General features: G+C 42.4%; 1 protein-coding gene and 1 non-coding gene across 2 annotated transcripts; both read right to left on the bottom strand.

Annotated features, from left to right (window-relative positions):
• Nucleotides 1-241: 241 nt before the first annotated feature.
• Nucleotides 242-11,736, bottom strand: LOC127225137 (cytochrome c oxidase assembly factor 7). Its single transcript, XM_051188424.1, has 3 exons — nucleotides 11,584-11,736; nucleotides 8,399-8,539; nucleotides 242-853 (listed from the first exon to the last, which is right to left on the bottom strand). The coding sequence occupies exons 1-3, from the start codon at nucleotides 11,687-11,689 to the stop codon at nucleotides 405-407; spliced, it is 696 nt and encodes a 231-aa protein (XP_051044381.1). The 5' UTR covers nucleotides 11,690-11,736; the 3' UTR covers nucleotides 242-404.
• On the bottom strand, nucleotides 5,980-6,109 carry LOC127225530 (small nucleolar RNA SNORA3/SNORA45 family). The gene has a single exon (XR_007834814.1). It is a non-coding gene; the product is annotated as a small nucleolar RNA SNORA3/SNORA45 family (small nucleolar RNA).
• Nucleotides 11,737-27,889: the final 16,153 nt, after the last annotated feature.

Here is a 27,889-nt window from a genome sequence, read left to right as displayed (position 1 = left end):
AGGCAGAAGGCGGCTGTCGTGACTGCGCTGTTCTTACCTCCTCAGGACCTCTGTTATGCAAATTAGGATACTTTCTAATTTTCAAGTCTTCTGATTCTTTGAGGCCTGTGGCTGCTAAATTTCCCAACTTCTCTTTGTCTCCCCAAACCCAAAAGACTATGGCTCTACAGTTTGCTGCTCCTATTTTTCAGAGGTCCAGTTTAGAAATTAAGTCCCCCATAATGTGGATGTCTTCATGGAATACTCACAAATGACTGTTTACTAAAACACATACTTCCAGCCACTCCCAGCAAGTGACACTGGGAGCAGATGGCACTGACTGACCTCCAAGGTCTCATCTGGTCTCACAGAAGAGGTACCAGTGTCAAGCTGTCTGTTGCTTGGAAGGGAAGGTGGGCCACACGCTACCCAAATGTTAAAGGTTGGACGTTTTTCTGCTGTTCTTTGTGCAGCTGCTGGGCTCTATTTTTCAGCATTTCGGCCTTGGCCTCATCCTTATCAACACCATCCCCCAGTTTGTACATGCGGCTGGCATTGGCGCAGGCCCAGACGTGGCCCAGGTCACAGGCCTTCATTGAGTATTTACATGCTAGACCCATGTCCTTGGGAAAGCCAGGGGCACCCTGTAGAAACATGGCACTGAGGTTGAAGCAGCTGGCTGCGTAGCTACCGTCACAGGCCCTGGTGTAGTAGTCCCTGGCCTTTGCCAGGTCAGGCTGGCCATCCTCATTGACCTGTCCATCGTGTGCCAGGAGTCCAACATTGTGACAGGATTCCACAGACTTCTTTCCTGGTTTCTCACAAGCCATCAGAAAGCAGGCAGATGCAGCCTTTAGGTCCTGAGTCAGGCCACCTACAAACAGAAAACAAAGAAAAAGTAAACCTGAGGGCTGGGCAGACAGCTCAGTGGTAGAGCTCTTGCCTAACAATGTCAGAAGGCTTGGGTTCAATCTCCAGTACCTCCCGTGACCCACCAGCCAGGGCTGAACCTGTTTCTGGCCAAGGTTAGGAAACAAGCCCTGAATTAAGTCCTGTGAGCTAAAGTAACAGGGAGGAAGGCAGCCAGTGTGGTAGCCATGGACTCTTTGGTTCATGTGCTAGCTTACAGGGAAACCAAGACAGGAAGAGACACGTCAACTCAAGAGCACCAGGGACTACCACATGAGGCTACAGCGAGTACAGAGCATTTCCAAAATAAGCAACTGAATGCTTCTTAATCTAAATATACAGTTGGCCCTACATATTTATGAGTTCTGCATATGCAGATTCCATTAGTTATGAACACTATTATAGCATTAAAACCAGACAGCAGCTGCAAATTTAACCAACCATGGACTGAAAATATTCAGGGAAGAAACATGTCTATGCTAAAAATGTATGGACTTCCCCATCATTCCCAGAACAGTACATGGTACAACTATTTACATTAGTGTTTATACTGATTAGGTAGCACAAGTAGAAATGATTTGAAGTAAAGGAAGGATGTGCGGGTGTTTATGCCAATTCTCTGTGAACAAGGATCTGGAGTACCTAAGGATTCCAATCCTACAAAGTTTTGGGCAGACCAAAGGAAAAAAGCTAAAGCTAAGGTGTGTGTGGTGCACGCCTTTAATCCCAGCATTTGGGAGGCAGGCAGGTGGATGCCTGTGAGTTGCAGGACAGCCAGAACTACCTAATGGAGAGACCCTATTACAAACAAAACAATGCCAACAAGGGAGAAATAACATGGGAGCTGGGTGGTATATGCCTATGATGCTATAGCACTGAGTAAGTAGAGGCAGAGGAATCCAAAGTTTGAGATCACCTAAGCTATATAATAAAGTTGTTTCAAAAAATGTAGCATTCAATCTTTTCTTATCTATTTAGTGTGGTGGCTTGGAACAAAAATGCCCCTCAAAAGGAGTGGCACTATTAGGTGTGGCCTTGTTAAAGAAAGTGTGTCATTGTGGAGGTAGCCTTTGAGGCCTCATATATGCTCAAGCCACACCTAGTGAGACCACTTCCTGTTGTTACATCTCCTGATGTAGAACTCTTATTAGTTACCTCTCCAGCATCATTCATGCAGCCATGTCCCAACAGTGATAATGGACTGAACTCTGAACTGTAAGCCACCTAATTAAATGTTTTCCTTTATAAGAGTTGCCATGGTCATGATGTCTTTTCACAGAAATAGGCATCCTAACTAAGACAGAAATTGGTATCAGGGACCAATCAGGGGTATTGCTATGATAGGCCGGACCTTGTTTCTATTTGGAATAATGTGGACTCTGAATTTGGGGTTGGAAAGCAGTGGAATCCAATAAGTGCTGCTTAATGGGCCACACTAGTAGGAGCAAGGAAGATAGTGGTGCTAAGAGTTATCTGAGGAAAATATTAGTATGTAGCCTAGAGACTGTTCTTGTGATATACTGGTGAAGAATGTGACTGCTTTTTGACCTTGTCCCAAGAGTCTGCCTGAGGCACAAATGAAGAGATTAGGATTAATTCCCTTGGCAGAGGATATCTTGAAACAGCCTAGTACTGTCTGTGTGGTGTAGTTATTACTAGCACTCTTATAGAAATTTATAATGAAGAGGGGCAAGCTGAGTAGGAAAGTATTTGAGGAGACAAGGAGCACCAAAGTGGAATGGAGCTGAGCCCTGTGTTCAAGGAGATACACAGATTAAGAATGGAATAAAGGGAATGGTGACCTCAGAGCAAGATCCCACCCAGCTAATGTCCAACTTGTGAAAAGGAACTAAAGAGAGCTTAGAGCTGGGTGTGGTGGGACATGCCTTTAATCCCAGCACTGGGAAGACAGAAGCTGGCAGATCTCTGAGTTTGAGGCCAGTCTGGTCTACACATCTAAGTTCAGGACAGTCAAGTTTAGGAAATCATCAAAACCAGAAAGTTGGTGAAGATGTAACTGAATGAGGGAGCCATTTCCATTTCCAGCTCCAGCAAGCAGCAGAACTTGACAACTTTGGCCACATGGCACTGGCTTTAGAGTAAGGATAAGAAGAAAGGGGCTATGGAATTTGCCTCTGCATTGAAAGAAAGCTTCTGAGGCCAAGCAGGTACCAGGAGTGTCCTTAAATGAAGGTCTAGAGAGGCCATTGTGTGAAGCTGTGAAATTGAAGCTTGTATTGCATTGAAGACCCCAAGATGTTGGAGATGCCAGAACCGTGGGATGCCTGCTGAGGAAAGCTGCTAATGGGGAGTGGAACCAGCCCGAGAGAGAGAAGTGTGTTGCAGTCAAGGTTGAAAGGAGTTGGAGATCTGAAGAGCGTTTTAACATCAGACATGGAGAGGCAGAGTTTGGAGTTTGCCCAGCAGGTTTTTGGTCTTGTTTGGTCCAATATTTCCTCACTCTCCTCCCTACCCTATGTTTTGGAATGGTAATGTATATCCTGAGACTTTATCTGTTGGAAGTATGTGATCTGCTTTTTTATTCTGACTTACAGTTAAGGGAATGCATGAATGTCAGAAGATAGTTTGAACTTTTTTTTAACCTATGAGTACAGGTGAGTGCCTGCATGTATATATGTGCATTACATGCACGCCTGGTACCCAGAGAGGCCAGAAGAGAGCATCACACCCCCTGGAATTAGGGCTACAGATAGTGTAACTGCCATGTAAGTGCTGGGAATCCAACTCGGGTCTCTTAGGAGAGTAGCCAGTGTGAACCACAGTAAGCCACAACTCCAATCCTTTTTGGATTCTCCGTTGGGGTTGGGTTACTTACCCTGAAGAAAGCACAGCAGGGAGACATGGAGAGTTCAGTCACTGGGATCAAATGTCCCTGACAATAGCTGACAGGCACCAAGGCCTTTGCCATCAGGCCCATGAGTAAGTCAACATCTAAATGGCAACTTCAATCAAACCTTCCAACAACTGCAGAACTACTTCTCTTGTCAGGGTTTTGACCAAAGCATCCAGCTAAACTAACCCCTATTCCCAACTTACTAAAGCAAAGAGGGAAACTTGTTATCTGGCAATACTTAGCATTGCTTAGAATATAATGGCAATTAGGGCATGAGAAAAAATAAAAGGGCATAATTACTCAGTTTTTATTCTGTGCTCAGCATATCCTGACAGCTTTACTTTTATCTTTAAATTGTATTTATTTCAAGTATTTTGCCTGTGTAAATGTATGTGCACCATGTGTGTATAGTGTCTGAGGTCAGAATCCCCTGGAACTGGAGTTACAAATGGTTGAGAACCTGGGTCCTCTGTAGGAACAAGTGCCCCTAACATCTGAGCCATCTTACAGCCCACATACTAGTATCTTTACCTGAACTGCCTGAAGTAACTCCATTTTGTCCTAGTTTATCTAACTGCACACCCCAGCACTACATCCTGCCCAGCAGAACGCTCTCATGCAGCTTCCGGAGGTTCATTGTTTTACCACAGAAAACAAACTGTTTTAACAAACTGACCCCACATGCAGACATCCCCCTCTACCCTGCCATGCCTCTGATGTGATGTAATTGTGATTTGGACTTTAGAAACCCACCCTGCTTCAATTCAGGTGGAGAGTTCTTTCTGGTGTGAGCCTATTCTAAGCCACTAGCAAATAAAGGACTCTTTATTGGCCTTGTATTCTTGGTGGTCTATAATCTATTCAAGTGGTATTTCATACTTATACTATGGAGTAAGAACTACTTCTTTCATTTACTTTTTCTTTTGGATTCTGAGGCAAGATCTCAATCTGTAACCCAACTACATTAAGTCCAGGCTCTATTTTCCCCCAGTCTGCAGGTGATAAAACGGGAACATGAAGTTACAAGTGGCTAGCTAAGGCCTAATTGTATGGAGCTATACGAGGGAACCAACAGGCAGCATTGGAACTCATGGAACACTGCTGGGTAGAAAGCAGAGCCACATCTGAGTGAGCCCTAGAGGCAGAACTACACACCCTGAGGACCTCATGCTGTCATAAAGAGCATAACTCTGCTTATTACCTTCATGGTCATAAAATAAAAATAAATAAAAATGAAGGGAAACATCAGGGTAGAAGAACAGAACTGAGAAAGAATAGAGTGAACATGTAACAGAAAGAATAATCACCATATCCTCATAATCTATGGGCTGTGTGAAAATTCTCAGCGGGTTTCTAGCCCTCACTGTTCAGTGTCACTGGTACTTAACAATATTAGTGATTGACTTTTCCAAGCATGGCTGCTGGAGCAGATTAATGACTCAACCACCATCATTAGAGAGAATTTAGACATGTAGATTGTTAGTAAAGTTGGGTTAAGATGTTTTTGTTAATGGCTTTGAGGTAGAAAACCTTGGGGAACAATTTAAAGTTAAAGGCATACTTAAAGTACTTGAGGTCAGAGAACAAAACAATAGCAGCCTGGCTATCACTGTCTGACCTACCTTTTTTGCTATGCTAGGCTGGTGATCAAAGACAATGATTAATTCATTGTAACCATGTCTGCTCTCAACTTCCTGCTTTAATTTAATAAAAACAAAAATGTTGATGAGTGGTGAGTGGGTATGTACCCTGAGGACTTAAAGTAGAAACGGCTGGTTTTCATATATAAAAGTTTAGATTTGTGATTTTTTTTTTTTTTTTGGAATGTTAGCATTTAATTAACCTCCCCGGGTGGTTCAAGCCACAGGACACAGGCACCTCAAACACCCTTTATCTTCTCTTCAGCTCCTCTGCTGAAAAATTTGGCTTTCACGATGACAGGCTGCTTAGGGAGCTTCCCCTTCCCCAGGACTTGGTAGTAGCCCAATCACACAACATCAATGATGGGAGCAGCTCCAGTCTTGTTCTTGGCAGCATTGACCCATGTCTGCTCACTGATCAGTGTTCACAACTTATCCAGGTTGACAGTTGGGCAGAAGCTCTGGATCCTCTTAAGTGGTAATGCCTCATACCAACTTTTCCAAAGTAACCTGGATGGCACTGTCCCCTTTTAAAGAGGTTCCTTAAACGCCATCCTCTAACAGCTGGATAAAAGCCAACCTAACTTCGAATCTGATGCATGTCACTAACCTGGTGACTGACTGTGCCAGACAGTGTACAGCCAGTGAATAAGGTCAGCAGTTACTCTTTGAGGACTCTAGCACACTAAGGCAACAACCAATACCTGAGCGTGACTCTAGCCTCGGATAGATCTGTGATTCTTTTAAGTCTTTTTTTTATAAGATTACCTTTTGAGATAATGATAAAATGATTATTGATCCTTTTTTTTTTTTTTTTCTCTTTTTCCAGACAGGGTGTCTCTGTGTAATAGTCCTGGCTGTCCTGGAAATAGCTCTGTAGACCAGGCTAGCCTCAAATCACAGAGATCCACGTGCCTCTGCCTCTGGAGTGCCAGGATTAAAGGCATGTATAACTACCAACTTGTTTTGATCCTTCCTTTGTAACGGCAAAATGAAGCCTGCTGGTAAAAGAACTTACGAGAAAAGTACCTTACTTGTTTACACTTTGTTAATCTATAATATGCTTGGACATGAATGTATATGGGTTCTTGAGATAATTTGTTTTTCACCTATAATACGTAAAATGTCTAACCATATAAGGGAAATGGGAAATACAATTTTTTAACTTGTATTCACATCATAATCATTCACTTAAAAATAGAATGCAACCATATTGTAATTTTTATATTGCTTGAAAGATTTTTGTGGTATATAAGCTGTAAAGGAAAAAATAAAGAGACACAAAAGGGAAATAGGATAAAAGAACAGAACAGAAAAAGAATACAGTAGAACAAGCGACAGAAAGAACAATAAAATAAAGAACTAATCTTTGACCCTCAGAAAAGTCCTCATGTGTTCTGTTTGTCCAGTACTTTGCCTGCACTATATCCCCTCTTCAGTTTCTATGTCCTGCTGAAGGCTTGCCATTCATCAGCACCCTAGGTGAGATCCTGGCATGTTGGAGGTGTGTGTGGGTGTGTTTTCCTCTTTCCACTGGCCCCAGAGAATTAAATTTTGCCCCACTCGCCGGCACCACAGATACAAAGGTCAATCAAGTGATTAGTCCCACAGACTCTATGTCTCCCCTTCAATTCCCAAGCTACTGAAGGCTGGTCTTTCCAGCAGCACCTAATCTGAAATTTCTCATTCAGGAAGCAGAGGCAGGAGGTTCCTGAAAATTCCAGGCCAGCTTAGACTACAAATTGAATTCTAGGCCAGTGTCTTAGTTAGGGTTTCTACTGCTGTGATTAAACACCATGACCAAAAGCAAATTGGCAAATTGAGGAGAAAAGGGTTTATTTGGCTTATTCTTCTGCATCCATCATCCATCCCTAGCTTTCTTGGCCTGCTTTCTGTTTTTCTTTTCCTATTTATTTATTTATTTATTTACTTACTTATTTATGGCAGAGTTTCTCTGTATAACAGTCCTGGCTGTCCTGTGATGGGAGATGTAATTCTGTAAATATGTTTCTCTTATTGATTAATGAATAAAGAAAGCACTGTTGGCCAATAGGAAAGCAAGATAGGTGGGACTAGGAGAGAAGGAGGATTCAGGGAGAGATAGGAGGAGATTCAACATGGAGGACGGAGACAGTAGAGAGTAGAATGCCAGGCCCTCTCTCCAGTAAGATAAGACCACGTGGAAATACTTAGATTGATAGGAATGGGTTAATATTTAAGACAGAACTAGCCAATCTAGCCAATAAAAACATGTTAGGAACTGGCCAACAGCTTTAAATCTAACACAGCGTCTCTGTGTGTTATTGGGGCTAGCGCAGCCGTGGAACCAGGCCAGTCCTGAAACTTGTTTTGTAGACCATAGCCTTATAGAACCCAGGACCATGACCTGTCCAGGAGTGGCCCCATCCACAATGGGCTGGGTCCTCCCCCATCAATCACTAATTAAGAAAATGTGCTACAGGGTGGCCTATAGTCTGATCTTATGGAGGCATTTTCTCAGTTGGAATTCCCTCCTTTCGATAACTAGAACAGCCAACCAAACTACAGTAAAACCCTATGCTAAAAAGTTTGAACCTCTAAACCCAGCACTCAGGGGGTAGATAGAGGCAGGCAGATCTCTGTGAGTTTGAGACCAGCCTGGCCTAGAGTGAGTTCCAGGACACACAGGGATACATAGAGAGACCCTGTCTCAAAACTTATTTTAATCATGAGCCAGAGAAATGACTTGCTGCTGCCAAGTCTGATGACCTGGGTTCAATTCCCAGAACCCACACGGTAGAATTAAAGAACCAACTTCTGCTACTTGTCCTCTGATATCCACAAGTAGGACATGGTACACACCTGTCCCACACCAAAATAAATAAATGTAATTTTAAGAAAAAGAAAAAAATAAACTAGCTCAAGGTCCCACAAGGTGCAAACAGGGCTGTTTCACTTAATGATCCTTGCTCTTCTACTACCTCTGCTGACCCTGCCTGTGCTCCGCCTCTGAGGCCTGTGAAGATGCGCATCTTACCTTTTCCAGTCACATAATAGGCCCCCAGCTTGTAGCAGCTGTCACTGTGCCCATTGTCCTCACAGTTGAACTTTAGCACCTTGGCGGCTTCCTCAAAATTCTTCTGGATTCCCTCCAGATAGTCCACCAGCCGATAGCAACCTAGGAGAGGGAAGAGATGCTCATGCCAGCAACTGCTGTTCAGCTGTTCAGGGAAACAAGCACAGTCAGATCCAGTCCAGCCCCTCCTACAAGGAACCATGTCTCCCCATGGCCAGCAATGTATGGATCAGGAAGACCGACACCAACAATGCTCCTCCTTCTGATCCTCATCAGCCCTCTCTGGGGTCTCAGTGGTAGCCAGCCTCTTAGCATTCTCAGCTACATCAAAGACCATTTCTCATTCACTTTAAGTCAACAGATAGATAAACACATATGCACTATCTTGTGTATGAAAGAATATACCAGATACACAACTGCTGGGAATATTGTCCTTTGCTTCTTAAAACTTATACTCTAAGCCAGGCATGCAAATTCATGTCTATAATCCCAGCACTCACAAGGTGGAGCCAAGATAAGGAATTCAAGGTCCTCTACAACCTAGTCAAGGAATGCAGCTCAGGCTATGTAAGGACAAACTATAATAAGGAAACTCGATGTTTTCAAACAATAAGTGTTATAATTGAAATAAGCCAGGATGGAGAAAGTTTGTTGTGCATCTTAGGAGAACGGTGAATAGTTTGGGCCACTAAGGACTAGGACAGCTGAGATCTGACTATGAGGAAAGCACTAGCTACTTAAAGACAATGAGGATCTGCAGGCGTTGCTCCATGGCAAAGCAGAGTACAAGGTCCTGGGTGGTTCCATCCCTAGACATCAAGAAAGACAAGGAGATGGAAAGGGGCCAGAAAGTCCTGGAGAAAGAGCCTGTAGATAAAACAGGTAGAAGAAGAAATTAATCTTTCACAGATATGGCAGGATGTATATGCAGGAAGGGAAGACCCTATAAAACATCAGTGCTGGGGACTGAACCTGAGCCTCTCTCCATCCACACTGGGCACACTACAAACTACAGACTACAGAAGAGCTCATAAGAAGGAAGTGGGGGCTGGAGCCTTGTGCACCTCGGTGGTACTCACCAAGAGTGTGGGAGGCCCTCTGTCCAATTCTTATCCCCACAATACAAGCAAGCTACCAACTGAGATATCTCCTACAAAGAAGGCAAGTGAGAAGATTTACTTTGCCTTTGTAAAAACATTACATGGGTGCATATGTTTGCACCTGTCTGGATGACTACAGAAGGAGCTAACTGGTAAGAGGACATTCGACACTGAAAACAGTAATAATACATATATAATAGTAATAGTAATTCTTAGATAACCTAGGCTGAACCAGAACTCATTATGTAGCTGAGGCTGTCCCTGACCCTCCTAGCGTGCTAGGATTACTGGCCAGGCATGTGCTGCCATACCCATGTAGTACACAAGGTAAACACTACCAACTGACCTATACCCCCTGTCCTCAGCCAGTTTTTCACATGGCTGTCCACTCACACTGCTCAGTATATTACAAACATCAACTACCATGAACTCCTCAAACATGTTTACAGAATCAGGTCTGAATTCCGTACTTAAAAGGCCAGACACTCTGCAGAGCCCAGGTTCCCTGTACAGACTTAATTCTGGAACTAGAGATAGAGCGCAATGGTGGTAAAGTTGCACTCAGCAAGAAAATTCAGAAGCCCGGGTTTCAGCTCAAGACTGCCAAACAAAAATTATTTGACTTAATTCTGACAGATCCTGACTTCGACCTTCCAAAGGAGAGCAGTGTTTTCCCATCTCTCCTCCATTGACTACAAAACTCACCCCTGTAGACCATGCCCAGCCATCCTGCTCCTCAGGGACCCCAGAGGGCCAAGTCCTCTGAAATTTCTCTTCAATTGGGACATGGACTAGCTACCAAAGAATAATCCTGGCCTCCTCATCCACACAGTCACTCTGTAGTGGACTAGTTTCCAGAAATATTAGCCATTTCCTGGAAACTAGACTACAAGCTACTGGAAGGGAGGGCCAGTGCCATTTTCTTTCTTTTCCCTTAAATAAATAAAACACTAGGAAACAACTCAAAGGCACTGGCTGCTTCTCTCAATCATCCATACACTCGACCATCTCACTGCACACAAGGGGCCATTTCTGCTTCGGCCCTCTCCGTTAGCTGTTGTTACCTCTGCCTATGAAGACCTACAGTGGTTTGTCTCCTCCTTTAAAGCCTTATTCAAATGCCATTCCACGGTGTACTGCCCTTCACTCAGTTCTCTTATCCTATTTCACCTTTTTCTTTTAAGATTTAATTTTAGCTCAGCACTCAGGAGGCAGAGGCAGGCGGATCTCTGTGAGTTCAAGACCAGCCTAGTCTACAAGAGCTATTCCAGGACAGCCGCCAAAGCCACAGAGAAACAAAACAAAGATTTAATTTTGTGCCAGGCAGTGATGGCCCAGCACTGGGTGGGCAGAGGAAAGTAGATATCTGAGATCTACAGTGGGAGTTTCAGGGCCACAGAGAAAACCAGGCCAGCCTGGTCTACAGAGATAGTGCCAGGACAGGCTCCAAAGCAATACTGAGAAACCCTGTCTCGAAAACCCAAAATACATAAATAAATAATGTATATGTATGTATAAATGCAAGTGGTGCGGAGGCCAGAGGCATAGATCTCCTGAAACTATAGTTACAGACGCTTGTGAACAGCCCCACGAGGGCAAAAGAGTATGCGCTCGTAACCGCTCAACCATCATCACTAGTCTCCCTCTCCACTCCTTTTTTGTATCCAGGCTGGTCCTTAACTCCTGAGCTCTAAGTAATCCTCCTACCTCGGCCTCCCGAATGCTAGAACTACAGGTGACACCAAACCTGTAATTTCACTTATGAAACCAGATTTCACTTATTTCCTTTGCATGTTATCCGATTCTCTCAAAGACAAGTAAGCCGAGGGTCCTCACACCCTAAAGCCGACCACTCTGGCCAGGTCTGGCCTGAGGGCTCCGCCCCTCCGCAGAAGCCCCGCCCCGGTACAACCCCCAAGTCCCCGCCCACAGCCCGCGAGTGTCCCTGACCGCGTCCTCAGGTGTCCTCGGCCCGCCACGTGACCGCGCCCTAGCCAAACGCTCGCGCCCCTCCTCTGCGTCCCCGGCTGCGCGGGGGGCGCTCACCGTCCGGGTCCTTCTCGCGGTAGCACTGGTAGTGGCATTCCACCTTCATGTTCTCCAGGAAAGACTTCACCTGTTCCTCATCCTGGAAGTCAACCAAGCCCGCCATGGCTCTGACTCTCACAAACCGAGCGCGGGTCCCGCCTCTCGGCCACGTGAGCCGGCTCAGGGGCGGGGCTTGCGGCGCCTTGCGTGACGTCAGCGCTCCGCGCTCCTAGGATTGTCCGCCTCTTCCCAGAAGCCTTTGCGGTGGCCCCCTCCTTCTTTTCTTAGTCTTTGTGGATGGCTACTTCTGCCTATCTAATGCGATTTTGTTCCTTCGTGATTTTTCTCCCTGCTGTTCCAGTTCTAAAGCCGAGACAGCTGGGATCTCCGGTCCTGCCTTCTGAGCTCACCGCCAAGGGCTCTTAGCACCGCAAAATAAAGAACTTGAAATTAATCGGGAAAGCATTTGTTTATTCAGGCAGCAAACATTTTGAGTATCTTGTGTGTCCCACATATGGCTGGAACAACTGACACAAAATAAATCTCTGTTAGTGCCACGGAATGCATTTATCTCTATATCCTTTCTAGACCCCCTCCATATCACTAACATTAATGATCTGGGATAAGAATGTGGCTGCGAGTGATGATTAGGACATAACAGCGGTAGGGATGGGATGATAGCTAGTGCCGAAAGAGGAATATTGAATCCGGGTCTAAGAGCTTTACACCAGTTAAATTACCTGCAGTGAAAATGTACGTATAACTTCCCCATCTGCAGACCTGGAACGGGTTCAGAGAGGTTAAGTAACTGGTCCAGAGCCATACAGCAAAAGACTTGGTGCACAACACTCTTAAGAGAAAGAATGAAGATATTGCTCGGCGATAGAGGGCTTACCTAATGTGTAGGAATCCTGGGTTCAATCCCCAGTGCCATATAAAAAGAGAGGCATGTCAAGATGGGGGGGTTAATCTGTTTTCTGTTTGTTTGTTTTCAAAACAGGGTTTCTCTGTGGTTTTGGAGGCTAGGCTGCCTGGAACTAGCTCTTATAGACCAGGCTGGTCTTGAACTCACAGAAATCCACCTACTGCTGCCTCCTGAGTGCTAGGACTAAAGGCATGAGCCTCCACCGCCCCACAATTCAGGGTTTTTCAAGATAAGGCTTCTCTGTGTAGCTAGCTGTCCTGGAATTCACATGTATACCAGGCTAGCCTTGAACTCACAGAGATCTGCCTGCCTCTGCCTGCAGAGTGCTGGGATTAAAGGCGTGCACCACCCACCATTGCCTGGCTGCAATATTCCACTTTTACTTATGGTTTCTTTTGTTGTTTTTTCTTGGCATAGAATCTCACTGTGTAGCTCAAGACTACCTTTTAACTTGAGACAATCCTCCTGCCTCAAGCCTTACAGATATAAGCTACCACATCCAGCTCACCATATTATTATTATTTTTTTTATCCCTGGCCACTAGAGGGAACCCTCAGAAAACATGCCCTCCTGGGAAAGCCTGTCCTTTGATTTTGAGACTCCCTTCTTAGCATGACCTTCAAGGCTCTGTGAAATCTCATCCCATCCTCTCAATAAAGTTTGACAGAAACAATTGCCACACCAACCCAAAATAGATCTAGAAGCTTCTTCCTTGGTGTTTCATATTATTTGATATGTTCTGTATATTTTGTTATGAAAGGATTAGCTTTGGAGGGCACACAGATCTTAGCTGAGAATCACTATCCCACCCTGAGGATGGAGCTCAGCGGTATAGCTCTTGTTCATCATGTTCAAGGGCCTAGGTTCAATTCCCAGTGCAACAGGAGAAAAGAGAAGAGCCAATGAGATGGTGTGGCACAAACTCCCCTCCCCCACAAGCATATAAATGTAGACCATTTTTTTAAAGACTCTATCCTTGTCCAAAAGCTAGGTGTAAAGGCTGGAGAATCAGAAGTTCAAAGTCATCCCGTTTTTATTTTTCTTTAGGATCATCCTTGACTATATACTAAGTTGAAGCCAACCTGAGCTGTGTAGTGAGACTCTGTCTCAAAAAAACAAAACAAAACAAAACAAAAAACCAGGAATAACAACAAACAAACAAATCCAGGAAAAAAGTAAGATTTTCAGTTCCATATTTATTAAATTGTGAGTTTGGGCCTCACTCCAATTCTGTAAACACAAATGTATTCCCTCGTGTCAATGCAACTAAAAGATCTGTGCATGCCATGTGATGTGCATGTGCCTGGTTCAGGAAATTACTGTTGCAGAAATGTTTCTTGCTAGGCCTGGAATGACATGAAAGCTGGTGTTCCCACCCTCCCCCAGACTGATTTCTATATCTCTTATGATGGTGAGAGGGTCAAAAGTAGAGGAACGGGTTGTGGTATAACTCAGTGATAGGGGGTTTACTGGCATGTTCAAGGCCCTAGGCTGGATCCCAACACTATGAGAAAGTAAAATAAGAATAGAGCAGGGTTCAGTGAGGATGGTATGGGTATTTAAAGTCAAGGACTGTCCACAAGAACTGCTTTTCACTTAGTCTTATTCATGGTGTTAAACTGAAGTGGAATGAGACCATCTGAGCAGTAGAGGGCAGTAGAGGGTTGATTAAAAATAGAGGCACTACCAGGACAAGTACAAAGTCACACAATCATGGTCTTTGTTTTGGTTTTTTGTTTTTGTTTTTGAGACAGGGTTTCTTTGTGTAGCTTTGAAGCCTCTCCTGGCACTTACTCTGTAGATCAGGCTGGTCTCCAACTCACACAGATCGGCCTGCCTCTGCCTTTCAAGTGCTGGGATTATAGGCATGTGCCACCACCACCCAGCAATCCTCTGTATTCTTACAAATATTCATGTTCACTTTGTAAATGTCTCGTTGCTTGATGAATACATTGATCTGTGTTTATCACAGGTTGGTCTCTTGTTTTTAGCTAATAACCCTTTTCTCTAAGCGTGACTGATGTACAGCTAGTACTGGTGATTCAAGCAGGAGAACCAGAGGCTCATGGTCATCCTTGGATATTTGAGGTCCTATCTAAAAAAAAAAAAAAAAAAAAAAAAAGTAGTGTGACTTTTATAAGCAGACAAAATAGTAAGAGCACTTATTAGAAACATGCCATTGGGTTGGAGAGATGGTTCAGTGGTTAAGGACTGAATCATGAGGCACTAAGATCATATCCCAACACCTACATTGGACACCTGTAACTCTAGATCCTTGGGACTTAGTGCCCTCTTCTGACCTCTCAGGGCACTGCCACTGGTGTGCATACATTCACGCAAACATGTACCAGCATACAAGAAATAAAAAGAGTAGATAAATCCTTTTTGAAATGCCATCTCTAGACATATTTAGTCATTTTCTTTCTTTTTTCTTTAATGTGTGTGGGTGTTTTATTTGCAAGTACAACATGTATGCTTGGTCAGAAGAGAGTTTCAGATTCCCTAGATATGGAGTTGCATGCAGGCTGTTGTAGAACACCATGTGGGTGCTGGGAATCAAACCAGGGCCCTCTGGAAGATTAGCCAGAGCTCTTAACCACTAAACAAAATCTCCAGGTCCCCATATTTATTCTTACATGCTGTTTCAGGAGAAGCATTGATATCCATTTTCTGCTAATGTCCCAGTTAGGGTTTCTGTTGCTATGATTATACACCATGACCAAAAACAAGTTGAGGAGGAAAGGGTTTAGTTGGTTATGCTTCCACATCCACAGTCTATCACTGACTTAAGTCAGGGCAGGAACTCAAATAGGATGACAGTCTAGAGGCTGATGCAGAGGCAATGGAGGGATGATGTTTCTGGCTTGCTCATGATGGCTTTCTCTACCTGCTTTCTCACCTAACAGGCCAGGGATGACCCCATGCACAATTGGCTGCATCCTCTCATATTAGTCACTACTTTAAAAAAATGCTTTACAGAAGGTTCACACTGCAAGAAAAGCTAGGAAACAAGGAGAACCCTAAGAGAGACATACATGGTCCCCTGGAGAAGGGGAAAGGGACAAGATCTCCTGAGCAAATTGGGTTTATATATCCATATGGCAGCTCACTGCAGTCTGTAACTCCTGTTCCTGTGATTCTGGTGCCCTCTTCTGGCCTCTTGGGGCATTGCATACACATGGTTCACATACAGACCAAAAAAAAAAAAAAAAAAACCACTTATATACATAATTTTACTTATCTTTCTGTCCTACCCATAAAGAATGAATAAACAACTTTTTTAGGGAGACAGACTCTACTTCCATCTCACAGATGTGTAAACTGAAGATAGGTTGCTTGAGTCTTCCCCAAACAGGAAAAGGCAGAACTGAGACCCTTCTAGAATTTGAACTGTCTGACCCCTGACCCCAGTGGTCTAACTTTTTGAATACCAGCTTGATCTACATAGTGAGTTCCAGGCCAGCCAGAGCTACAAAGTGAGACTCTGTCTCAACTAAATAACCAACAAACAAATAGATAAATAAATATACAAAAAAATCATTCCTTGTAGCAAACATTCTTCCAGGTTTTAAATGTACATCAGTGAACAAACAAAAAAAAAATTCCCTGCTCTTGTATAGATAAATCTTAGCAATGTTTGAGACTGATTTAAGATAGTTAATGTAGATGATGTGAAATTTAGTGTGACACTGACACATATCACATACTAAGCAAATAACAATTGTTTTTAATGGGAAAGGAGCCTGAAAACAGAAAACACTCTGCATTACATTAAGCTCGGGGATCTTGGGGGCAGCCTTGGATTTACTTCTACATCAATAGAACTTACTGCAGAACTTAGGGCAGAGCAGGGCTTGGCAAATATTGGAGAATGCAGGATCCAAACGCAGAGATCAACACTGCCGTTTCCAGCCTTTGCTAAGCTGTTTTTAAAGCTGATGGCTCAAACATAAACTACATGCTCCAGAAAAGCCTTCTGTCCCTCATTGGTATATTTGTGGAAAGGTATCTTTTCAACACATCACGTGTTATGATACACCTGAAACATGGTTGGTGCGTTGGTAAATTAAGTCAATGAATAAGCACCTTAACTATAGAGAATAGAAAGATTTGAGAAATTTCAGGCAAGGTGATGTACACCTATAATCCCAGGACTCAGGAGGTTGATTCTGGAGGATTGTGCATTATAGGCAGGCAGAGGCTCTATCTTGTTTTTGTTTTGTTGAGAGGGATAGGAGAGGAGGAGATACTGAAGTACAGGAAAAATAGCACTAGACAGTTGATTCTAATTCTTGGGGTTTTGTTTGTTTGTGTGTTTTGCCTATTTGTTCGTTTGAGTAAGGGTCAGGTCTCACTGTATAGCTGTGGTCTGGAACTTGCTATGTTGACCAGGCTGTCCTTGAGCTCATAGAGAGCTGTTGCCGTTGCCTCCTGAGTTATGGGATTGTAGGTATAAGTGACTATGTGATGGGACTCTTACTTTCTATGCTACCCCAAGGTTAGGACATATACTAACCTTAATTCCTAAGGATACTTTTGTTAGCGTCTAATTGTGTGTGTGTGTGTGTGTGTGTGTGTGTTTGCATGTGGGCATGTGCATGTAATTGCAGAGGGGAGGTCAGATCACTTGGATCTAGAGTTACAGGTGGTTATGAGCCACCTGATGTGGAAACTGGTAACTGAACTTAGGTCCCCTGAAAGGGCAAAGCCTTAGCCCTCCCATCAGACCCCCAGGGACACACCACTGGAAACTTCCTCTGCTATACCTCATTCTCTCCCTGGAACTCAGGCTTTCTTCCCAAACTGCCCTTCCTCCATGCCCCAAGCCTCGGCTCAGGCTATGATTCACACCCTTGACCTCACTCCCAGGCTAGTTCTCTTTTCGAAATTTGACTGGTTGGTCTAGGGCTGTGGGTACAGAGCTGAGGTTTCCTTTTCTTAGATATCTGCAGTTATTTCCTATTTTTCATTTCAGTGCCTATTTTACCAGACTATAAACTCCTAAGGATAGAAACCCAATGTGATTTATTTGACCGCTAAGTCCCCACACATAACTAGGACTTTGGTACACAGTCAATGCATTCCTTGTGGCCAATGATTTCCAAAATGGTGTTTTTTTGGGTGTAATGCATAACTTTGTACTTTTAGATCCAAAATGCCTGTGAGTTGGGACCTGGTATTCATTTCTTTTCATCTCGCTCAGGATGCTCCATGTGCCTGAGCACAACAGGTTCTGTTCACCATGCATGCTGATGGGTTCAGCTGGGGACTGCAGCCACACTCACAGTGTGCCTGTGGACTTGGAGAACTTCAAATGACTCAGCTGTTGCAAATAATTGGGTTTTGTGGTAAATTATCTCAGGTCTCAGCTGAGATTTAATACCTTCTAAAAAAGCTTACAAGGTGTTTGCTTTAGCAGCTCATACACTATAATTGGAGTGACAATGTTATGGGATATTTGTACACTGTGTGAAAATGTATTGCTGCGATCAGTGTAATAAAAAGCTGAAGGGCCAATAGCTAGGAAGGAGGTATAGGCAAGACTTGTGGGCACAGAGAGAGGAACCAGGAAATAGTTGGGGTGTAGAGAGACACCAACAAGACATGGAGGGAGTCAGACACACAGAATGAAAGAAAGGTAAAAAGACACAAGGCACAATACAGATTACTATAAATGGATTAATTTAACTTATAAGAGCTAGTGGGACAAGCCTAAACTGAGGCCGAGCTTTCATAATTAAGACGTCTCTGGGGCATTATTTGGAAGCTGGCTGGCCACCTAAAGAAAAATACAACTACAACAGGTACCCAATGTGGGGCGCATACACAGAGCCCACTGCCCTTAGCATACAGAGGTGCAGCATTTTAAGAGGCCCTGGCTTTGCAGCAGAGCACTTGAGCAGCTGTCCTACTAGGTAAAAAAGCCTGCTGCCACTCAGACTCACCAAATTCCCAGAGCTGAGGTGGTAAAAATGGCTCCTGCAGGTGTTGCCATGAGGCTAGGCTGTCACGGACCTGAGACCTGAGGTGGCTGGCAAGACCTTTTAAGGTTTGTCTTGTGGTTGGAGAAAGCAGCAGATGCCTAGAAAGTCAGATCCAGATGGAAAAAAACCTCTGACTAGGTAGAGTATGCTTAAAAATGTACTTAGATGATAAAAAAGAAAAAATAATGGGTATAGACAGTCATAGGAAAAAAACAATTTAAAAATGATAAAATCTTTATAAAGACAGTGAGGATATATCACATAAGGATGAAAACTATTATAACCCAAGGAGTTTGAACTTTATATGGTGCTTCCTTCATTTTGAATTTTTTGAATGCTAACGAACAGAGAATGACTGCTTCTGAGAGACATTGGATTATGGAAGAGAGTGCTGGATTAAACCAGTTTACATACTTTAGGGATGTCTTGGCTTCAGAATGGAAGTTCAGGGTGAAAAATATGTTGCATTGGGGGAGAGATTGTGCTTTTGTTTCCACAGGACATGAAAAGCTATGGATTCCTTCAAAGTTAATTCAAATCAGATTTGGCTGGGGGAGACGTGAGGATCTTGGCTGCAGACATGAAGGAAAAAGCCAAGAAAAATTACAAGACAGGTGATATAAAAGCTGATCCCTTGACATGGAGAGATCTCTGAGGCCAATGAGACATGATAAATCTTGTTGGCTGCAGAGTCCTTTCATATGGCATGCTTGGAGGTTTGGATGTATAGTCTAAATGGACTTAGAAAGTTGGCAGATGCCTTTTACCTGCTCAAACACAGAACAAAAAATCATCTTTACCTGACATGTACGTACCACAATTCTATACTTGTATTAATGCTGATAAATGTTACTTTTAAAAGTTTGTATGTTGCCAGGCAGTGGTGGCACATGCCTTTAATCCCAGTACTCTGGAGGCAGAGGCAGGCAGATCTCTATGAGTTCAAGGCCATCCTGGTCTACAGAGCAAGCTCCAGGATAGGCTCCAAAGCTACACAGAGAAACTTTGTCTTGAGAAAAGGAAAGTTTGTGTGTTTCTAGAAAGAAAAAGGACCGGTCCCGTGCCCCGGAAGCCCAAGGGGGTAGGCAGCTGGGGGTGGGGGGCGGCCATGAGTAGGGGCTGTGGCGGTGGGCCGCTGCGGGGCAGCTGGAAACTACTAAAGTTCCTGTGGGATCAAGTAGGATTTTGAAAGAACATAATCGATGGAGAGGAGAAAACCTATGGAGGCTGTGAGGGGCCTGATGCCATGTATGTCAAGTTAATATCCTCTGATGGCCATGAGTTTATTGTAAAAAGAGAACATGCTTTAATATCAGGAACAATAAAAGCCATGTTGAGTGGACCAGGGAAGTTTGCTGAGAATGAAACCAATGAGGTCAATTTTAGAGAGATCCCTTCGCACGTGCTTTCCAAAGTATGCATGTATTTCACCTACAAGGTCCGCTACACTAACAGCTCCACAGAGATTCCTGAATTCCCAATTGTGCCTGAGATTGCACTGGAACTACTGATGGCTGCCAACTTCCTAGATTGTTAAATAAAATAAATTATAATAAACTGTTAATTTTTCAGTATTTAATACCTGTAGTTCAGCTAGTAATTTTTTCACATAGCATGTTGCCTGTATGAAATTGAACTCTAAAGTTAATTGCTGAGCAGATTCCTTCTGTCATTTGCATATAGCAGAGTTGAAATTTGTTTGCTACATCAACAAATTAAGGGCGTTCACAAGCCAAGAAATAAAATAATCTTAATATGACTACGCCCCCTTTCCCTACCCTTGGAATTTTGGGATAATAGTCATCGTCTTTGGGTTGGTTTTAGTTATTTGAGATTGGGTGATGCTTACACTCGAGTTTATCTTTTAGACAGGAATAGGGAATGGTTGGTAAAGGTATGGTTTAGATGGGATATAGGTAGATTAGCCTATTTTCTTGAAAATTTGAGTAAGAATGAGATAGTATTTTACAGCTTACATTGTTGTGTATTCTTATGTGGTAAGCTATGTAAAATTAAGTTTATATTTTGTTATATTGTGTTAAATGTTTCCACTTATAATATTTTATGCACATTATTTTTTACCATATTCTATGTATGTATACTTTTCCTGTATTCAAGACATTTTGTATATTGATACAATTTGGGATATTTATCTTGCTGCCCTTTATAGTTCTACCTCTTGTCTTGACACTTATACTCTACCTCTATTTTAGGGATTTACATGTAGGAATATGTAAATAGTTATATTGTTTAAGTATTTGTTCCTGCTTTACTCAGGAAAGTTTTAATCAGTCTTTTTAGCTAAGTTCCCGAGTATTACAGATTATCTTCACTCACATTTCCTGTACCTATGAGATTAGTCAGATATAGATGCTTAATCTTCAATCACTTCATAGACATGCAGAACATGGCATTTAAATGTTTTAATATTAGTACTCCATTGACATGAGACACTGTTGCTCCTGACAGCACCGTGCACTTTCCCGAAAATATGTTGGACACTGTTGTTGCTCCTGCTGGAGTTCAATCTCGCCTCAGCTAATGGCCTGTTGGGCATAGAATTGCCCCCACCTTGACCACTGATTTGGACATACAGTCCTATGTGCTTGCAGGAGACAAATATAGAAGACTGCTTGACCTTGCCAAGTCAGGGTAAGACAGCCATTCTATTTCCCTGCTGTTGTTGTGGTCTGTCAAGTTCTCTTGGCCTTAGCCAAATCTGGGTGTACCAACGTCGCTGTGAGACCTAGGGTGACTGTTCAGGTGGCTTGCTGTTTCTGTCCTTGCTGCACCTTTTGGAAGTTGTCCATCCGCATTTCCTGTCTACTCTAGTATTGTTAATTTCCTTCTCAGGTCTTGATGAGGTTGAAGATTAAACTATCACAACTATTATTCTCTCTTCCTAGTTAGATATATTAGGTACTAGACTTACGTTTTCCAGCTTAGGACAACTCTATTGTAAACTCCATTATGCCCTCACCCTAGGACTAGATATGTAGGTCATTTTGTTCTCGATTTTCCTTTTCTTAGAGCACACTTGTTATTCACTGTTTTGTATATAGTTTTGTATTAAGCCTAAATCTTTTCTTTAGACTAAAAGGGGAATTGTAGTGGGATATTCACTTTGTCTCCTTCTGTGGCACTGACCACGCCCATTGGGGGATGGAGCCATGGGCGGAAGTGACCTGTGGAAGGAGGTCGGAGGGGGCCAGGAAAGGAGCGCTCTTTCTGGCGTGACTCGGACAGGAGAGGATCGGGTTGAATTTCCTGGTGTTCATCTGTCTAGGTTGTAAGTTATTTCTCCCTGAATAAACATCTATTCGGCCTATTTGTTTATCCTGATCCTTATTTACCGCAATAAATGCCAGTTCGTAGGTGGTTTGTTTTCTCCTTTGGATGTGACCTTTAAAATTATATGTAATATAGCCAGGTAGTGGTGGTAGCACACGCCTTTAATCCTAGCACTGAGTTTGAGGCCAGTCTATAGAGCAAGTTCCAGGACAGGCTATAAAGCTATAGAGAAACCCTCGCTAGGGAAAAAAATTATAGCAATTCCTGGGAATTCTACAGGTGAATACAGGGCTAAGTATTTTTATGTTTTCAATGTTATTAAAGAACCAGTTCTTATAGCCACTGAGCATTACTACAGTTATGCAAATAATTACCTGGAAAACATGTTTATAACTTAGCCGAACGTTCATTTTTGTAACTCAGAGTTGAAATTTCTTATGTGTTTTTGATAAACTGAAGTATTGTTTAATTGTATCTTGTGTTTTGTTTATTGCTACAATTTAAGGACTTTACTTATAAGCAATTTTGGAAGATTACCAGGTACAAGTTTTGGAAGAATAGCTGTTTGCACTGTAGCCATCTAGCCTAGTAAATGATAATTTAAGATTAAAAAAAAAAAAAAAAGGACCAAACACCAATAAAGACAAGTAGCCCAGAGACCCAATGTCTCTATTGCGATTTTATTAAAATTCTGTATTTAGAACAACTTCAAAGCTGTTAGCCATCACTCCTAGACAACAGGAAGTAATTTTAAGAACATGACACCCACATTCCCAAGAGATGGGGTGGGTGGTTGTTGGTCATTCTATGGGTTATGAATGTTTGTCATTGTTTAGGGGGGTTGGTTGCAAATTGTTACTGGTCACAGTAAGAAAGGAAACTAAGCAAGGGAAGTTGGATTCAAGAATATCTTTTTGAAAGAAAAAAAAAGGTGAAGGTGTTAGACCCTAATTCCAGGGTCCTGATGGGCTGGTGGGAGAGTCCTGCGACACAAACGCCAAAACCAGGAGATGCAACAAGCAAGAGGTGTTTATTGAACGAGTGCACTCGGGTGTCAGCACTCTCGGGGAAAGCTGCAAACACCCCAAAGGGTTCAGGCTCCTTTTTATAGAGACAAGCCGCAAATCAGCATACATGCATGGGGCACAAGGTGATTGATTACAAAGTATGATCTCATGTTTGAGAGATCACCGGGGTATGACCTGTTCTTATTCAAAGGATAAACCATAGAATGACTTGGAAAGTCCCCAGACTCTGTTGGCCAGGAGTGACCCAGACAGGGCTGTTCATCTGGAATCATTTGTTCCAGGGTTGGGGACCCATTGCCTTGTTGTGGGTCAAGACCTGTGAGAAACTTTTTTCATACTCTGGCTTTCTTTTGGCTGTAACTAGCCCCATTTAACAAGATCAGTCTAGCATATAACCACTAGCCCCATCACCATAGTAACCTTTCTTGTTCTCCTAATACCTGATGTTTCCTCCCATGTCAATGTCCATTCTTTATGATTTTCTATATTCTGCTTGCAAGAATTATTCTTCTGCCCCTTTCCTACATCCTTTCTCTGCAAACTAAAATCTTTCAAAGGTATGTGGAAAGGATAGGATAAAAGGGTAGATTATTGAATCCACTTTAAACTAAAAAGCAACTATTAATTTCAAATATTTTACATTGGCATATATTTTTCTATATTGATACAAACTTAAGGTTATTTTTGTTATACTGTATATGTTTCTACTCTTGCTTAAGACATTTTTGTTTATTGATCAAATTTAAGGTTATTTTTGTTATACTGTATATATGTTTCTATCCTTGTTTAAGGTTTTATTCCTATGAAACTCATTTAAAAATGTAAAGAATAGTTAAGAAATATAGGTTAGTAGTTAGTCATCTATAATAATTAAACTTATAGTTACATTAGGTATGTTTTCAAGGTTAAGCAGAGATACATTTTAAATAGATAGGTGGTCTTCAAACCCTTCAGAGACATAAAGAATATGGCATTTAAAATGTTTTAATAACATAAGGCTTTTCATAACAATGAGACAGATCTGTTCTGAACATCACCAATTTGTTTCAAAAAAAAGGATGATGGGCATCAAAGAACCTCCATATGGAGTTTGCTTTTATTGTGACAAAGTTAGCCACTGGGCAAAAAACTACCCTTGCCTCTACTATTGACACTATTGGATGAGCAGGGCACACGCAAAAAAAAAAAAAAAAAAAAAAAAAAAAAAAAAAAAAAAGGCAACTGCCGAACTTTACCAAGACAAGGCAGGCAAGTCCTTCAGATCTCTGTGAGTCCGAGGCCAGCCTGGTTTTCAAAGACAGTTCCAGGACAATCTCCAAACCTACAGAGAAACCCTGTCTCAAAACAAACAAAAAATGTTTTGAGGTCTGAAAAGATAATTTTTGTTTGTTAATACAAGTTAGGGTAGAAAGTAAATTAGGTACAAAACTTTTGACTCACCAAGATAGGATAAATGGAATATTTTCTCTGAATTTGCCAAATACATAGACTGGACATTGTAAATATAATTCTTACCTGATAATTGTTCTTATTGTATATAGTTTTACTATGTTAGAGTTAGAACCTTTCCTTTTTATTTAGACAAAAGGGGAAAATGTTGTGGGATATTTGTACACTGTGAAAATACATTGCTGTGATTGGTGTAATAAAAAGCTGAATGGCCAATAGCTAGGCAGGGGGTACAGGTGGGATTTCTAGGTACAGAGAGAGAAGTGCAGAGAGATGCCAACAGAAACTGGAGGGAGTCGGACATACTGAATGAAAGGAAGGCAAAATGTAGATTAATTTAAGTGGGTTAAATTAAGTTATAAGAGCTATGGGGCAAGCCTAAGGTGGGCCAAACTTTCATAACTAATAAGAAGTCTCTGTACTGTTATTTGGGAGCTGGCTGGTGGCCCATAGAAAAATCTGACTACAATACAGAGGTTAGAATGGCCCCTGTGCATGGATGACATTCAAATTTATATCCCATAATTTTAGTTAGGAATGGTGATTCATAAATTCTAAGAGTCAGGAGGCTGAAGCTGGATCACCTTGAGTTTCAGACCAGTGTGGGCTACACAGTCAGATCCTATCTGTGTCAGATCCTAACAAACTGTTAATCTCACTGGTCAAGAATAAGACCACTACCACAGTTTAAAGCCATTTTGTAGACCAGGCTGGCCTTGAACTCAGAGATTTGCCTGCCTCTGCTTCCCAAGTGCTGGAATTAAAAACTTGTGCCACCACTGCCCGGCCTTGAAGCAAGCTTTAATAAAATAAAGGTCAGGTGCATGGGCTCTGGTCAGGTCTGTACCTGGGTTCCCAGGAAATGGCCTCAAGTCATGGTTTTCAGGGGCTTAAAGTATTTCCCATCAGGTCCGATCAGGGATAAGCATACATCCTGATGTATTTCCCGCCCACTGTGATCAAGTACATCCATTGGGTCAAACAAACATTTTTAGGGGAGTGAAAACATGTGGCTTGCTATCTCCCCATAAACAATAGCTTCCAGTATTTCAGGAACTATCTGTCCTTGGGCAAGGGGTTTGCAGATCAGAGGCAATTTTTGTTTCATGAATCCTTTAGGCATAGTAAATAAAATATTTTTGTAGCTTTGGCTCTCACAGAACCTAGAGAGACTGGGTGCTGTTTGAGCAGAAGTCTTAAGTTAGCTTCCCTACGCCCATGTTGGACCATTCACAACTATCTGTAACTCTAGCTCCATGGGACTCCACACCCCTCTCTGCACTCACATGTATATACTCCTCCACACATGTATATATACATAATTAAAACCAAAGAAAATAAATCTTTAGTCAAAATAAACACAAACAAGCACAACTAACTAGGCTCATAGGATTTTAAACTTTGGTCCCCAAAGTCCCTTCCTGAAGCCTCCCGCCTGTACCCGGGAATGGATGATGTCAGCTGTTTAAGCATGATGGAATGCTAATAATGAGTTAATATGGACTTCTGAATGTCGACAAGTGCTGACTGTCAGAAAAGCACCAGTGTCAGTGGGGTGTTCTAACCAAGCGTCACACAGCACTGAAGATGAGATAAACCCTTGCTCTCCAGAATAATCTGCCCCAGCCTGCCTTTCCGGCTCTGTCTTCCACGTCTGGGCACACTGTAGACTCTAAGCACATCATCTGGTTTCATGCTCTAATGCCTTCACATAGTGAGTCTCTATACTTCTTCCATCTCAAAATTTATTTAATTCTTCCTTGTCCTTCAAAGACTAGGAAAAAACAGTGCATCTGAAAAAATGACATGGAAACCTCTGACCTCTACTGCCTACCTGGCCTGGGTATATCTATGTTCCAGTAGTTCCCAAAGTTTTGCTTATGTCATCCTGGCTCTCCTGGAACCAAGTGCTGGGATTAAAGGTGTGAGCCACCACATCTGTTCTTGTTATGTAGCCTTGGCTGGCCTGGTCCTACGTAACCCAGACTGTTCTTGAACTCAGCAATTCTCTTGTCTCAGCCTAGAAAGTATTGTGAATACAAGTGTGAGCCACCTACATACTGTTGCTGGGTTAATCAGAACTAGATTAGTGGCTACGCATCGAAAGGTTGGTGATCACAATCAACCTCCTCTGGCCAACTCATGTGAGCAAGTACTTTTCTATAACAACTTAACGAAATTGCCCCAGAACAACTAAAATAAACTTTCTGATATTTTTGGGAATTTGTGCTCATTGTGATGAAGGAAGGATTCGAAGCATATTTTTAGCTTGAATCCAATAATAACTGGTCACTAATTCTTCAGTATTGTTTTTTCTCCTATTTCTTAGAAACAGATGTTAGTGTTAACCCAGTGTCCAGTGCTCTCAAAACTACTGTGTCCTTTTGTTACTTCAGAGCTTGTAGCCACTGATCTTACATAATTATAATAAGTCTCACCGATGATATTCAGGGAGTATAAATTATTTCTCCAGAAAATCAAAAGACTGTCGTTCTCTTTTCAGCTTTGGGGATGTTCTGAATCTGGGACCTAGTCCTTTCCAGGCAGGAGTCAGTACACCTGCTCAATCAGGTCTTCCAACTCATGCCATTCGTGAGAATGGCCTTGAACTTCTGATTCTCGTGCTTCTACCTCCTAAATGCTGAACTTACAGGCACACACTGCTATGTGGGGCTTAATGGAGTTTTGGGTTTTATTTTTTTTTTTTTTTAAAAACTGTGGCTGCTTTTTTCTCTGATAACTGGGGCTTAAATCTAGGTCTTGATGCATGCTACTCAGTTTCTCTACCATTGGACCACATTCCTAGCCTAGATTTTTGCTTTAAAATTTAATTTATTTACTTTTAGAATAGAAAATACATTCTCATAGCTAAACATGCCAATTATTGGGAGCTAGAGTGAATGGCTCAGCAGTTGAGAGCACTTGTTACTCTCCTAGAGGACCCAAGTTCCATTTTCAGCACCTACGTCATGTGGCTCACAATTCCAGCTCTGGGGATCAGGCGCTCTCTTTTGTGGCTTCTGCAAGTACTCTCACACATAAGCGCGCTCTCTCTCTCTCTCTTCCTCTCTCTCTCTCTCACACACACACACAAATAAATTAAATTAAAAATACCTGACTTGGTGTCACATGCCTGTAATCCTAGCACTCCAGAGATGGATTCAAGAGGATAGGGGTTCAAGGTCACCCTTGGGAACATAATAAGTTGAGTTTGAGGACCATCTGGGCTACATGAGATTCTGTCTCAAACAATAACAACAACAATAATATAACTATACTGTGCTGGTTAATTTTTTCACTTTGAAACTAGGTGGTGGTGGTGTAAACCTTTAATCCCAGCACTCAGGAGGCAGAGGCAGGAGAATCTCTGTGAGTTCAAGTCTGCCTGGTCTACAGAGCCAGTGCCAGGATAGGCTCCAAAGCTACACAGAGAAACCCTGTCTCAAAAAAAAAAAAAAAAAAAAAAAAAAAAAACAACAACAACAAAAATTTTTTTGGGACTTTGACACGAGCTAGGGCCAAGTCATCTGGGAAGAGGGAACTTCAGTAGAGAAGAAAACCTCCATCAGAGTGGCCTGTAGGAATGTCTGTTGGGTATTTTTGTCTTTGACAGGGTTTCTCTGTGAAGCCCTGATCTGCTTGCTTCT

This window comes from Phodopus roborovskii, unplaced genomic scaffold (genome assembly GCF_943737965.1).
Source record: "Phodopus roborovskii unplaced genomic scaffold, PHOROB, whole genome shotgun sequence".
Lineage (NCBI taxonomy): Eukaryota > Metazoa > Chordata > Mammalia > Rodentia > Cricetidae > Phodopus > Phodopus roborovskii.
This window is presented reverse-complemented; position numbering and strand designations above follow the sequence as displayed.